The following is a 14728-nucleotide window of genomic DNA, read 5'->3' as shown; positions in this document are numbered from 1 at the left end:
ATTACACTGTCACCACACATCACACTCTACCCTGGTCATGGGTTATTACACTGTCACCACACATCACACTCTACCCTGGTCATGGGTTATTACACTGTCACCACACATCACACTCTACCCTGGTCATGGGTTATTACACTGTCACCACACATCACACTCTACCCTGGTCATGGGTTATTACACTGTCACCACACATCACACTCTACCCTGGTCATGGGTTATTACACTGTCACCACACATCACACTCTACCCTGGTCATGGGTTATTACACTGTCACCACACATCACACTCTACCCTGGTCATGGGTTATTACACTGTCACCACACATCACACTCTACCCTGGTCATGGGTTATTACACTGTCACCACACATCACACTCTACCCTGGTCATGGGTTATTACACTGTCACCACACATCACACTCTACCCTGGTCATGGGTTATTACACTGTCACCACACATCACACTCTACCCTGGTCATGGGTTATTACACTGTCACCACACATCACACTCTACCCTGGTCATGGGTTATTACACTGTCACCACACATCACACTCTACCCTGGTCATGGGTTATTACACTGTCACCACACATCACACTCTACCCTGGTCATGGGTTATTACACTGTCACCACACATCACACTCTACCCTGGTCATGGGTTATTACACTGTCACCACACATCACACTCTACCCTGGTCATGGGTTATTACACTGTCACCACACATCACACTCTACCCTGGTCATGGGTTATTACACTGTCACCACACATCACACTCTACCCTGGTCATGGGTTATTACACTGTCACCACACATCACACTCTACCCTGGTCATGGGTTATTACACTGTCACCACACATCACACTCTACCCTGGTCATGGGTTATTACACTGTCACCACACATCACACTCTACCCTGGTCATGGGTTATTACACTGTCACCGCACATCACACTCTACCCTGGTCATGGGTTATTACACTGTCACCACACATCACACTCTACCCTGGTCATGGGTTATTACACTGTCACCACACATCACACTCTACCCTGGTCATGGGTTATTACACTGTCACCACACATCACACTCTACCCTGGTCATGGGTTATTACACTGTCACCACACATCACACTCTACCCTGGTCATGGGTTATTACACTGTCACCACACATCACACTCTACCCTGGTCATGGGTTATTACACTGTCACCACACATCACACTCTACCCTGGTCATGGGTTATTACACTGTCACCACACATCACACTCTACCCTGGTCATGGGTTATTACACTGTCACCACACATCACACTCTACCCTGGTCATGGGTTATTACACTGTCACCACACATCACACTCTACCCTGGTCATGGGTTATTACACTGTCACCACACATCACACTCTACCCTGGTCATGGGTTATTACACTGTCACCACACATCACACTCTACCCTGGTCATGGGTTATTACACTGTCACCACACATCACACTCTACCCTGGTCATGGGTTATTACACTGTCACCACACATCACACTCTACCCTGGTCATGGGTTATTACACTGTCACCACACATCACACTCTACCCTGGTCATGGGTTATTACACTGTCACCACACATCACACTCTACCCTGGTCATGGGTTATTACACTGTCACCACACATCACACTCTACCCTGGTCATGGGTTATTACACTGTCACCACACATCACACTCTACCCTGGTCATGGGTTATTACACTGTCACCACACATCACACTCTACCCTGGTCATGGGTTATTACACTGTCACCACACACCACATACACCACACACCACACATCACACTCTACCCTGGTCATGGGTTATTACACTGTCACCACACACACCACACACCACACACCACACATCACACTCTACCCTGGTCATGGGTTATTACACTGTCACCACACACACACACACACCACACACCACACATCACACTCTACCCTGGTCATGGGTTATTACACTGTCACCACACATCACACTCTACCCTGGTCATGGGTTATTACACTGTCACCACACATCACACTCTACCCTGGTCATGGGTTATTACACTGTCACCACACACCACATACACCACACACCACACATCACACTCTACCCTGGTCATGGGTTATTACACTGTCACCACACACACCACACACCACACATCACACTCTACCCTGGTCATGGGTTATTACACCACACCACACACACACACACACACACACCACACACCATACACACACACACACACACACACAGAGTTCGGTACCTCTGCCTGGGGAGTGTATCCTGTAGATGGTGCTGTTGATGAGGATCTGGAAGTCCTGATTGAGAACTGTGTCTATAGAGGTGCTAGAGCAAACCTTCTCTCCATCTAAGGGGAGAGGGGGAGGGGAGGGAGAGGAGGGGAGGGAGGGGAGAGAGAGGAGCAGAAGGAAGATGAGGGGAGGGAGGGGAGAGAGAGGAGGAGGAGGGGAGGGAGAGGAGCAGGAGGAAGATGAGGGGAGGGAGGGGAGGAGGAGGAGAGGAAGATGAGGGGAGGGAGGGGAGGAGAGGAGAGAGAGGAGGAGGAGGGGAGGTAGAGGAGGGGTGGGAGGGGAGAGAGAGGAGGAGGACAAGAGGAAGATGAGGGGAGGGAGGGGAGGAGGGGAGGGAGAGGAGGGGAGGGGGAGGAAAGGAGAGAAGACAAAGGGATGTTGTTACTGTCAGAATAGGTTAGTGGAGATGTTGTTACTGTCAGAATAGGTTAGTGAAGATGTTGATATTTTTACACGATGGTTGTGAATCCACAACTTAACAGATCTTGCCTGAGACCTGAAGACTTTCTGGTTCCTGGAAAGTTATTTCTGGTTCCTAGCTCCAGTTCCTGGAGCTAATGCCTCGGCTTTAGCTCAGCAGGCTAACGCAGTCTTGAAGCATGCAGGGGGGTGTGTGTGTTTATGTATGTGCGTTAACCTACCTGTGCTCAGTACAGCTGCGATAGCTACTCCAGGGTCCTCTCTCTGTATGTCTGACAGGAAGTCTGTTACTGTCATCAACATGGGACGCAGACTGAACTGACACAACTCACTGCGGGAGGGCAGGGGGAGAGACAACACTGGTCGTCCATACTTATACTGTACAGATATATCTGGAGAGGAGACGGAGAGAGGAGATGGGGGGACAGGGGTGGAGAGGGAGGAGACGGAGGAGGAGGAGAGAGAGAAGAAGGGGGGTGGAGAGAGAGGAGGGGGGAGGAGAGAGAAGAAGGGGGGAGGAGAGAGAGGAGTGGGGAGGAGGAGAGAGAAGAAGGGGGAGGAGAGAGAGGAGACGGAGGGGGAGGAGAGAGAAGAAGGGGGGAGGAGAGAGAGGAGTGGGGAGGAGGAGAGAGAAGAAGGGGGAGGAGAGAGAGGAGACGGAGGGGGAGGAGAGGGAAGGGGGGTGGAGAGGGAGGAGACGGAGGAGGAGGAGAGAGAGAAGAAGGGGGGTGGAGAGAGAGGAGGGGGGAGGAGAGAGCAGAGGGGGGAGGAGAGAGAGGAGAGTTACAGTTCACATAAGGAAATCAATCGACTGAAATAAATTGATTCGGCCCTAATCTATGGATTTCACAGGACTGGGTTTTCCCTCAATCTACACACAGTACTCCCTAACGACAAAGCGGAAAACGGGTTTTTAGACATTTTTGGAAATGTAATTCAAAATTAAAATCATAAGGACATTTACATAAGTATTTACAGACGATTTGACATTTTAAATAGAAAAATTAATAACAACCATTTTGGAATAAGGCTGTAACGTAACAACGTGTGGAAAGAGCCAACGGGTCGGAATACTTTCAAATGCGCTGTGTATATATGTATATATATATAAAACATTCTATTGGTTGCAAGAATTTTGTAATATTTAAATTGAACAATTCTAATTTTGGAATCCGGCGTCATTTTGGGTATCAGTTCGTTAACTGATAATGGGTTAATCGAAAATCTCTTCCCAACTATTTTGCAAATATTATGCACAAAAATGTCAATTTTTGGATCCTTTTTTTATTCATCACAATTTTCTTTAACCAATTGGATCTGTTCCTTACTTCTCCCCCGTTCACCTTGCCCCCCCCCTCCATTCACCTTGCCCCCCCCCCTCCGTTCACCTTGCACCCCCCTCTGATATCCTCCTCTCCCTGGGAGGACTGTTCTTCAGGTCTGATATCCTCCTCTCCCTGGGAGGACTGTTCTTCAGGTCTGATATCCTCCTCTCCCTGGGAGGACTGTTCTTCAGGTCTGATATCCTCCTCTCCCTGGGAGGACTGTTCTTCAGGTCTGATATCCTTCTCTCCCTGGGAGGACTGTTCTTCAGGTCTGATATCCTCCTCTCCCTGGGAGGACTGTTCTTCAGGTCTGATATCCTTCTCTCCCTGGGAGGACTGTTCTTCAGGTCTGATATCCTCCTCTCCCTGGGAGGACTGTTCTTCAGGTCTGATATCCTCCTCTCCCTGGGAGGACTGTTCTTTAGGTCTGATATCCTCCTCTCCCTGGGAGGACTGTTCTTTAGGTCTGATATCCTCCTCTCCCTGGGAGGACTGTTCTTCAGGTCTGATATCCTCCTCTCCCTGGGAGGACTGTTCTTCAGGTCTGATATCCTCCTCTCCCTGGGAGGACTGTTCTTCAGGTCTGATATCCTCCTCTCCACTGTCCTCTCCAGTACTCCCACCTTGGTAGAAACACCACTGTCCTCTCCAGTACTCCCACCTTGGTAACAACACCACTGTCCTCTCCAGTACTCCCACCTTGGTAACAACACCACTGTCCTCTCCATTACTCCCACCTTGGTAGAAACACCACTGTCCTCTCCAGTACTCCCACCTTGGTAGAAACACCACTGTCCTCTCCAGTACTCCCACCTTGGTAACAACACCACTGTCCTCTCCAGTACTCCCACCTTGGTAGAAACACCACTGTCCTCTCCAGTACTCCCACCTTTATCTTTGGTAGCAACACAGTTCCAGACAGGGCAGGTTGCAGGTCAGATTTAAACAGCAGGAATGTAGACAGCCGCAAACCCGGGACAATCCGGACAAGCTTTTGAGATTGGAGACAAAAACCCAAATGTCGTTGGCGACTCGGGGCGCCCGGCCCTTTTATTGTGAGCGGGTCAGAGACGCAATAGGAGCGCTACAGATCCCGTCTTCGAGCAGTCCTGGACGTCCCAATGTTTTCTACAAAATTGGCAATGTGCTTGTAGTGTGATCAAATCAAATCTTATGCCAAGACAAGTTCTGAGATCGGTGATCAGCCAATGAGAGCTGGTCAGGGAAGAAGCCAGTGAGATGAGGATGATGACCTATGTTGAGCATTACCCAGAAGTCCCCTGGAGCAGGAGTGATGACTGCCTTTAGCCAAAAGCTAAAGTGTCAAATTCGTTACAGCTCTGAAGTTCACAAAGTTATTCAACAAAACGTTGGACTGTCAACTCTGTATGTCGAGAACGTCTGACTTTTGAACTTTTATGGAGGTTGGGTTGAGCCACAACTCGTTTATCGCCACGCTAACAAATCTAATCATCACATCATCGTTTTTTTGTGAGACAGCGTGGCGGCATGGAGAATCCTCACGACCAAAGTGAAGAATCTTCTACTGTGTGACAACCCCATCCAGATTGTTTAGTGTCGCGCACGTTGGCAACACTAAAAACTACAGGAAAGACAGTCATCTAATGTGAGAGGCTCCGCGATGGATTTCAAAAAGTCGTGTAGATCCAAATGAAACAGGTAGGCAAGTAACAAAACAATTTCAGAGACTTTTAAAACAGTGTGTTACCTGTGTTACCTGTGGCAGGTGGTAGGGTGCTGTAGTAGTGAACTGGTCTTGGTGCCCCATATCTACACCACTGTCTGGACTGGAGGAGAGAGAGAGAGAAACATTTACCAACCTGTCACTAGGATACCAACACACTGCCAACCTGTCACTAGGATACCAACACACTGCCAACCTGTCACTAGGATACCAACATACTGCCAACCTGTCACTAGGATACCAACACACTGCCAACCTGTCACTAGGATACCAACATACAGCCAACCTGTCACTAGGATACCAACACACTGCCAACCTGTCACTAGGATACCAACACACTGCCAACCTGTCACTAGGATACCAACACACTGCCAACCTGTCACTAGGATACCAACACACTGCCAACCTGTCACTAGGATACCAACATACAGCCAACCTGTCACTAGGATACCAACACACTGCCAACCTGTCACTAGGATACCAACACACTGCCAACCTGTCACTAGGATACCAACACACTGCCAACCTGTCACTAGGATACCAACACACTGCCAACCTGTCACTAGGATACCAACACACTGCCAACCTGTCACTAGGATACCAACACACTGCCAACCTGTCACTAGGATACCAACATACAGCCAACCTGTCACTAGGATACCAACACACTGCCAACCTGTCACTAGGATACCAACACACTCTCTCACTAGGATACCAACACACTGCCAACCTGTCACTAGGATACCAACACACTGCCAACCTGTCACTAGGATACCAACACACTCTCTCACTAGGATACCAACACACTGCCAACCTGTCACTAGGGTACCAATACACTTTCTCACTAGGATACCAACACCCAGCCAACCTGTCACTAGGATACCAACACCCAGCCAACCTGTCACTAGGATACCAACACACAGCCAACCTGTCACTAGGATACCAACACACTGACAACCTGTCACTAGGATACCAACACCCAGCCAACCTGTCACTAGGATACCAACACACAGCCAACCTGTCACTAGGTTACCAACACACTGCCAACCTGTCACTAGGATACCAACACACTGCCGCCCTGTCACTAGGATACCAACATACTGCCAACCTGTCACTAGGATACCAACACACTGTTCAGCCAGCACAGCTAGGGAAGGAGAGAGAGAGAGAAAGAGAGAGAGAGACAGAGAGAGACAGAGAGAGACAGACACAGAGAGAGTTGGAGTTTTTGTTCTCTTGCCCCAATTATTATGGTTGTGATTGCAGTCAGCAGAGCTGGCTGAAAGCCTGAAGATAATAGCCAACTATGAGTGAGATAAAGGCAGGGAGAAAGAGACATAGATAACATAGATTGTCTCCTTATGTTACATCCAACACACACAAACAGAGACAGACAGACAGACAGAGAGTGAGACACAAAGAGAGAGACACAGAGAGAGACACAGAGCGACAGAGACAGAGAGACAGAGAGAGAGACAGAGAGAGAGACAGAGAGAGAGACACAGAGAGAGACAGAGAGAGACAGACACAGAGAGAGACAGACACAGAGAGAGACAGACACAGAGAGAGACAGACACAGAGAGAGAGAGACAGACACAGAGAGAGAGAGAGAGACAGAGAGCAAGAGATTTGATCCAACTCGAGACACACATAGATACAATCTGTAGCCCTCAGCAGCATTCTCCTCCCTCCTTCCCTCCCTCTCTCTCTCCTTCCCTCCCTCTCTCCTTCCCTCCCTGACACTCTCCATCACTCCCTCCTTCCCATTTTGGTAACTAATATTAACAGAACATACAAGTCAAGGATGGAATGACCTGTCTCCTTACTGCTCTGTGACCTGTCTCCTTACTGAGCGCTGTGACCTGTCTCCTTACTGCTCTGTGACCTGTCTCCTTACTGCTCTGTGACCTGTCTCCTTACTGCTCTGTGACCTGTCTCCTTACTGCTCTGTGACCTGTCTCCTTACTGCTCTGTGACCTGTCTCCTTACTGCGCTGTGACCTGTCTCCTTACTGCTCTGTGACCTGTCTCCTTACTGCGCTGTGACCTGTCTTACATACAACATGAGAGAAATAAACAATAGTTTAGTGGTTAAAATGTTGTGAAATGGTATACGGTACTGAAGTCATTATGAAATGGTATACTGTATTGAAGTCATTATGAAATAATTTCCTCCACCGATATGGTCGGATTTTGCCTTGGCTTTTTAAAATATATTTGTTAATTTAACGAGACAAGCCAGTTAAGAACAAATTCTTATTTGCAATGACGGCCTACCCCGGCCAAACCCTAACCTGGATGACGCTGGGCCAATTGTGCAGCCGCCCTATGGGTCTGCCGATCACGACCGGTTGTGTCACAGCCCGGGATTGAACCAGGGTCTGTAGTGACGCCACTAGCACTGAGATGCAGTGCCTTTACACCCCTGCGCCACTCGGGGGCCCTTTATGCTACTTTATAGTGAAACGTTCAGGTTTTAAACATTATTAAGTAGCTGTATGTTTTCACACTGCCTCCAGGCCATTGCAAAGTGGTGGGTGGCACACAGAGGAAGCCTGGGAAGCACACAGAGGAAGCGTGGGAAACACAGAGGAAGCCTGGGAAGCACACAGAGGAAGCCTGGGAAGCTTCAACTACCAGTTGAGAAATAAAAATAGTAGCTATTTTTAAAATGGTTTTTTAACACGATTGTGTTTACAACTGTTGCGTAATGATTGGGTTTATAAAAGCGCTGTTTGACAGGATGTTCCTCTCAAAGGCTCCGTGTCTGTATACTGTTTGATACATAAGGAATACGTGCCAATTTAATTCCACTAAATTATGCAGATTTACCCAGAGACCGACAAGCACGGCCGGTCAAATGTATTTCCGGCAAAACAAAAGCACGAGTTCACAATGGAATAAACATTTTCTCCTGGAGAATTGACGCTGCTTTTCAATGTTTTTAATGGCCAAAAAGCCTGCTATTACCGGCTAACCGCAACCCTGCCCTAACTTTCTGTGTCCTGGCCTTGTTTATGGGTGTCGCCACTATCAGCTTCCTGAAAGCAGTAAAAAAATATCATGTTTCCTCTTGAGCTGAAGCTGATCATTTTCGTGCCAGTTTTGACTCCATTTTGTCAGTGATTTTCCAAGACTTCTCCACTTCCATACAAATGATTCACCACCGTCCTACACACCCACGCTTCGCCGTGCACACTTGACGCGCGCGTTCTCATCAATAAGAGAGAGAAGGGAGTGTCTGACCTTCTGAGACAATGGAAACACATGTTAAAACAGGTTTTTTATCCCCATGCTCTAGTTCTCTTTGTTCAGGGCTGACTCTGTGTATACGGTATGGGGCTAACATTTAATTCGAGCTGATTCTCCAAAAAGACTGCGGAAATGGGGAGTGGAGAAAGAGAGAGTTTTGGTTATGAATACTAAGGCTACTGTATAACAGTAACATATACAAAGTGCATAATTCCGTATTTATGTATAACATGCAAGATATAAACCTATTGATAAGAACTCACCAAGTAGGGAACTTGAATCGCGCTGGAACTTTTTCCAGAGGCAGAGGAGAGCGAGCAGCGGAGAACTCCGTAGTGAAGTTTGGCAACTCTACCGAACCAAATCATGGTCAAAAACACGATTTAAAAAAAAAAAAACGAGACAAAGTATAAACGAACGAACGCGATTAAACCGAACCGGTTATGTTTATACGGAACTTAAAAAATAAAAAAAACTTCCATCGCTATGGAATACACTGAAGGGCGCACCTCTCCCTCCCGTGTCAAATTAGATCTTCTCATTGGTGGAATGTTTACTGTAGAACGTGACGTTGGATAAGGTCTGAAGTTAATCAATAAATCAGAAAGTAGATAATGATTTTGCGCTTCCAAATATGGGAGGTGGGTTATATAGATTTCCAAACTAGATAATGCTGGTTTTTGTCGTATGCAATGTGTATGGTTACAATTGTCACACCTCAAACACGATTTTCTTTTCAGATCTTGCTGATTAACTTACTGAGCTGCAAAACAAGTATACAAAATGCATGGCTTATATTAGCTGGAAACTTTAATGAAATACCTGAAAACTCTTTCAACAATTTTTTTTTAAAAATAGCGCCGAGATTTCAGAAAAGTGACATCCCTATATTTTGCTTTGAAGTGACATTGATTGATACATGGCGTTTCTTTAATACAAACTGACAGTGATTGATACATGGCGTTTCTTTAATACAAACTGACAGTGATCGATACATGGCGTTTCTTTAATACAAACTGACAGTGATCGATACATGGCGTTTCTTTAATACAAACTGACAGTGATCGATACATGGCGTTTCTTTAATTCAAGCTGACAGTGATCGATACATGGCGTTTCTTTAATTCAAACTGACAGTGATCGATACATGGCGTTTCTTTAATTCAAGCTGACAGTGATCGATACATGGCGTTTCTTTAATTCAAACTGACAGTGATCGATACATGGCGTTTCTTTAATTCAAGCTGACAGTGATCGATACATGGCGTTTCTTTAATTCAAACTGACAGTGATCGATACATGGCGTTTCTTTAATTCAAACTGACAGTGATCGATACATGGCGTTTCTTTAATTCAAGCTGACAGTGATCGATACATGGCGTTTCTTTAATTCAAACTGACAGTGATCGATACATGGCGTTTCTTTAATTCAAGCTGACAGTGATCGATACATGGCGTTTCTTTAATTCAAGCTGACAGTGATCGATACATGGCGTTTCTTTAATTCAAGCTGACAGTGATCGATACATGGCGTTTCTTTAATTCAAACTGACAGTGATCGATACATGGCGTTTCTTTAATTCAAGCTGACAGTGATCGATACATGGCGTTTCTTTCATTCAAGCTGACAGTGATCGATACATGGCGTTTCTTTAATTCAAGCTGACAGTGATCGATACATGGCGTTTCTTTAATTCAAACTGACAGTGATCGATACATGGCGTTTCTTTAATTCAAGCTGACAGTGATCGATACATGGCGTTTCTTTAATTCAAGCTGACAGTGATCGATACATGGCGTTTCTTTAATTCAAGCTGACAGTGATCGATACATGGCGTTTCTTTAATTCAAGCTGACAGTGATCGATACATGGCGTTTCTTTAATTCAAGCTGACAGTGATCGATACATGGCGTTTCTTTAATTCAAGCTGACAGTGATCGATACATGGCGTTTCTTTAATACAAACTGACAGTGCGTATTTATTTCTACCCCCCTTAAAGTATGACGGATCATAAAATGATATTATCAAGTTAGAAAACTCTGGAAAAAATCCAGTAGCATGCGAGGTGACCGATACATGGCGTTGCGAGGATACTGGAAACGTAATAATTAAATCCCAAATGATCCCGTCTGAGAGCGTCAAGAACTGAAATGAGGGACTGGTTTCATTCCAATAGTATAGAACCAACGCATGGGAGTAACTGGGAATGATTTAAATTCAATGTGAGATCTCGTCTTTAAAACGGAGTAAGGAACTAAATAAACGAAATTGTTTGGAGAAAAAAAAATGAGTTTATGAATAAATTGATTTTTTGGAGGGGGGGAAATTATACTAACCCTTTCAGCAGAAAAATAAACAATTAATCCATCAGGAATAGAACTAGATCAAACTGGTTTATCTAGAGGGTGCCTTTAATAGAACTAGATCAAACTGGTTTATCTAAAGGGTGCCTTTAATAGAACTAGATCAAACTGGTTTAGCTAAAGGGTGCCTTTAATAGAACTAGATCAAACTGGTTTAGCTAAAGGGTGCCTTTAATAGAACTAGATCAAACTGGTTTATCTAGAGGGTGCCTTTAATAGAACTAGATCAAACTGGTTTATCTAATGGGTGCCTTTAATAGAACTAGATCAAACTGGTTTATCTAATGGGTGCCTTTAATAGAACTAGATCAAACTGGTTTATCTAGAGGGGGCCTTTAATAGAACTAGATCAAACTGGTTTATCTAAAGGGTGCCTTTAATAGAACTAGATCAAACTGGTTTATCTAAAGGGTGCCTTTAATAGATCTAGATCAAACTGGTTTATCTAAAGGGTGCCTTTAATAGAACTAGATCAAACTGGTTTATCTAAAGGGTGCCTTTAATAGAACTAGATCAAACTGGTTTATCTAAAGGGTGCCTTTAATAGAACTAGATAAAACTGGTTTATCTAATGGGTGCCTTTAATAGAACTAGATCAAACTGGTTTATCTAATGGGTGCCTTTAATAGAACTAGATCAAACTGGTTTATCTAATGGGTGCCTTTAATAGAACTAGATCAAACTGGTTTATCTAATGGGTGCCTTTAATAGAACTAGATCAAACTGGTTTAGGTGACCTTTTTTAAATCAAATCAATTTGTATTTGTCACATGCGCTGAATACAACAGGTGGTAGCTAGGTAGCTCTTACAGTGAAATGCTTACTTACAAGTCCCTTAACCAACTATGCAGTTTTAAGAAAATCCCCCAAAAAGTAAGAGATATATACAGGGGCTACTGGTACAGAGTCAATGTGGAGGCTATATACAGGGGGTACCGGTACAGAGTCAATGTGGAGACTATATACAGGGGGTACTGGTACAGAGTCAATGTGGAGGCTATATACAGGGTATTACTGTACAGAGTCAACGTGGAGGCTATATACAGGGTGTTACGGTACAGAGTCAATGTGGAGGCTATATACAGGGGGTACCTGTACAGAGTCAATGTGGAGACTATATACAGGGGGTACTGGTACAGAGTCAATGTGGAGGCTATATACAGGGTATTACTGTACAGAGTCAATGTGGAGGCTATATACAGGGTGTTACGGTACAGAGTCAATGTGGAGGCTATATACAGGGTATTACGGTACAGAGTCAATGTGGAGGCTATATACAGGGGGTACCGATACAGAGTCAATGTGGAGGCTATATACAGGGGGTACCGGTACAGAGTCAGTGTGGAGGCTATATACAGGGGGTACCGGTACAGAGTCAATGTGCAGGGACACCGGTGTCGAGGTAATTGAGGTAATATGTACATGTAGGTAGAGTTATTAAAGTGACTATGCATAAATAATAACAGAGAGCAGCAGCAGGAAGTCCAGGATCCAGTTGCAGAGGGAGGTGTTTAGTCCCAGGATCCTTAGATTAGTGATGAGCTTTGTGGGAACTATGGTGTTGAACGCTGAGCTGTAGTCAATGAACAGCATTCTCACATAGGTGTTCCTTTTGTCCAGGTGTGAAAGGGCAGTGTAATAGAGACTGCGTCATCTGTGGATCTGTTGGGGCGGTATGCAAATTGGAGTGGGTCTAGGGTTTCTGGGACAATGGTGTTGATGTGAGCCATGACCAGCCTTTCAAAGCATTTCAAGGTTACAGACGTGAGTGCTACGGGTCGGTAGTTATCTACACAGGTTACCTTAGTGTTCTTGGTCACAGGGACTATGTCTGCTTGAAACATGTTGGTATTACAGACTCGGACAGGGAGAGGTTGAAAATGTCAGTGAAGACACCTGCCAGTTAGTCAGCGCATACTCGCAGTACACGTCCTGATGATCCGTCGGGCCTTGAAGCCTTGTAAAAGGCGACCTGTTTAAAGGTCTTACACACATCGGCTATGGAGAGAGTGATTACACAGTTGTCCGGAACAGCTGGTGATCTCATGCATGTTTCAGTGTTACTTGATCTAGATCAAACTGGGTTGAAGAGGGTGAGAAAATATGAACAACACCTTGTGTAAAGACCCTCGGATCATCTAACTGCGATCATATCTAAACTGCGATCATCTCTAAACTGTGATCATCTCTGACTGTGATCATCTCTAAACTGCGATCATCTCTAAACTGTGATCATCTCTAAACTGTGATCATCTCTGACTGCGATCATCTCTAAACTGCGATCATCTCTAAACTGTGATCATCTCTAAACTGTGATCATCTCTAAACTGTGATCATCTCTGACTGCGATCATCTCTAAACTGTGATCATCTCTAAACTGTGTATATTCTTTCTATGAACATCTGTATACATCTACTTTTAAATGGGATTGAATGTGAACATTCCCAGTCCTGTGAAATCCATAGATTAGGGCCCAATCAATGTTTTTCAATTGACTGATTTCCTAATATGAACTGAAACTCTAAAATGTAAAATCTTAGAAATTATGCACTTCTGTTTCATAAGAAGAAAACATATTGATAATGACGTCCAGTTTATTTGTATAATAATACAATTAAAATCGTAATTGATTGATTACCAGGTGGAAGATGATGATGATGATAGGTAAAAAGATTGTAGCTTAAGCCATTAAAAGCCTAATATCCCCATCAGCGTCAGTGAACGGTCTATACAGGGTGGACATTAGAATGGAATAATGTAGTCAATCAGAATAAAACCCAAAACACAGTGAAGGCTAGAGGGCAACTCACCCCTTCACAATCCCTCCCCAGTCCTTGCAGGCCTAGCCCCAGGGGCAGGCAGACCCCTACACTCCTTTCCTCTGGCCTCCCACATAGCCCTTTACCCTGCCCTGACCAAGGGGGGATGGAGATAGATCCCTCCAGGACTGATCAATCAGAGCCCAGTTAGCACATTTATTTCCTTGGAAGTTGTGGGAACGTACATGTTTGGTTTCCCCATTGCTTCTGGGAACGAAGCACAAGTTTCCTGTCCGTTCTGGGAATGGTCATTTTTAGGCTGTAGGGAGGTTCTGAGAACATTTTACTCTGGTTCCAGGGAGGTTCTGAGAACATTTTACTCTGGTTCCAGGGAGGTTCTGAGAACGTTTTACTCTGGTTCCAGGGAGGTTCTGAGAACGTTTTACTCTGGTTCCAGGGAGGTTCTGAGAACGTTTTACTCTGGTTCCAGGGAGGTTCTGAGAACTTTTTACTCTGGTTCCAGGGAGGTTCTGAGAACGTTTTACTCTGGTTCCAGGGAGGTTCTGAGAACATTTTACTCTGGTTCCAGGGAGGTTCT

General features: G+C 45.2%; 1 protein-coding gene across 1 annotated transcript in view; it reads right to left on the bottom strand.

Moving 5' to 3' along the window:
• The window catches only part of LOC139415790 (phosphatidylcholine:ceramide cholinephosphotransferase 2-like), a 742387-nt gene that overhangs the window by 708160 nt on the left and 19499 nt on the right, over positions 1–14728 (bottom strand). Inside the window, exons 6-8 of the mRNA XM_071163880.1 lie at positions 5780–5858; positions 2947–3117; positions 2257–2361 (exon numbers count right to left, since the gene is read on the bottom strand). Of these exons, the coding sequence (XP_071019981.1) occupies positions 2257–2361; positions 2947–3117; positions 5780–5858 (355 nt within the window). The remainder of the gene's footprint in view (positions 1–2256; positions 2362–2946; positions 3118–5779; positions 5859–14728) is intronic.

The sequence above is a fragment of the Oncorhynchus clarkii genome, chromosome 9, assembly GCF_045791955.1.
Source record: "Oncorhynchus clarkii lewisi isolate Uvic-CL-2024 chromosome 9, UVic_Ocla_1.0, whole genome shotgun sequence".
NCBI lineage: Eukaryota > Metazoa > Chordata > Actinopteri > Salmoniformes > Salmonidae > Oncorhynchus > Oncorhynchus clarkii.
The sequence above is the reverse complement of the archived record's forward strand: the minus strand, read 5'-3'. Positions and strand labels throughout refer to the sequence as shown.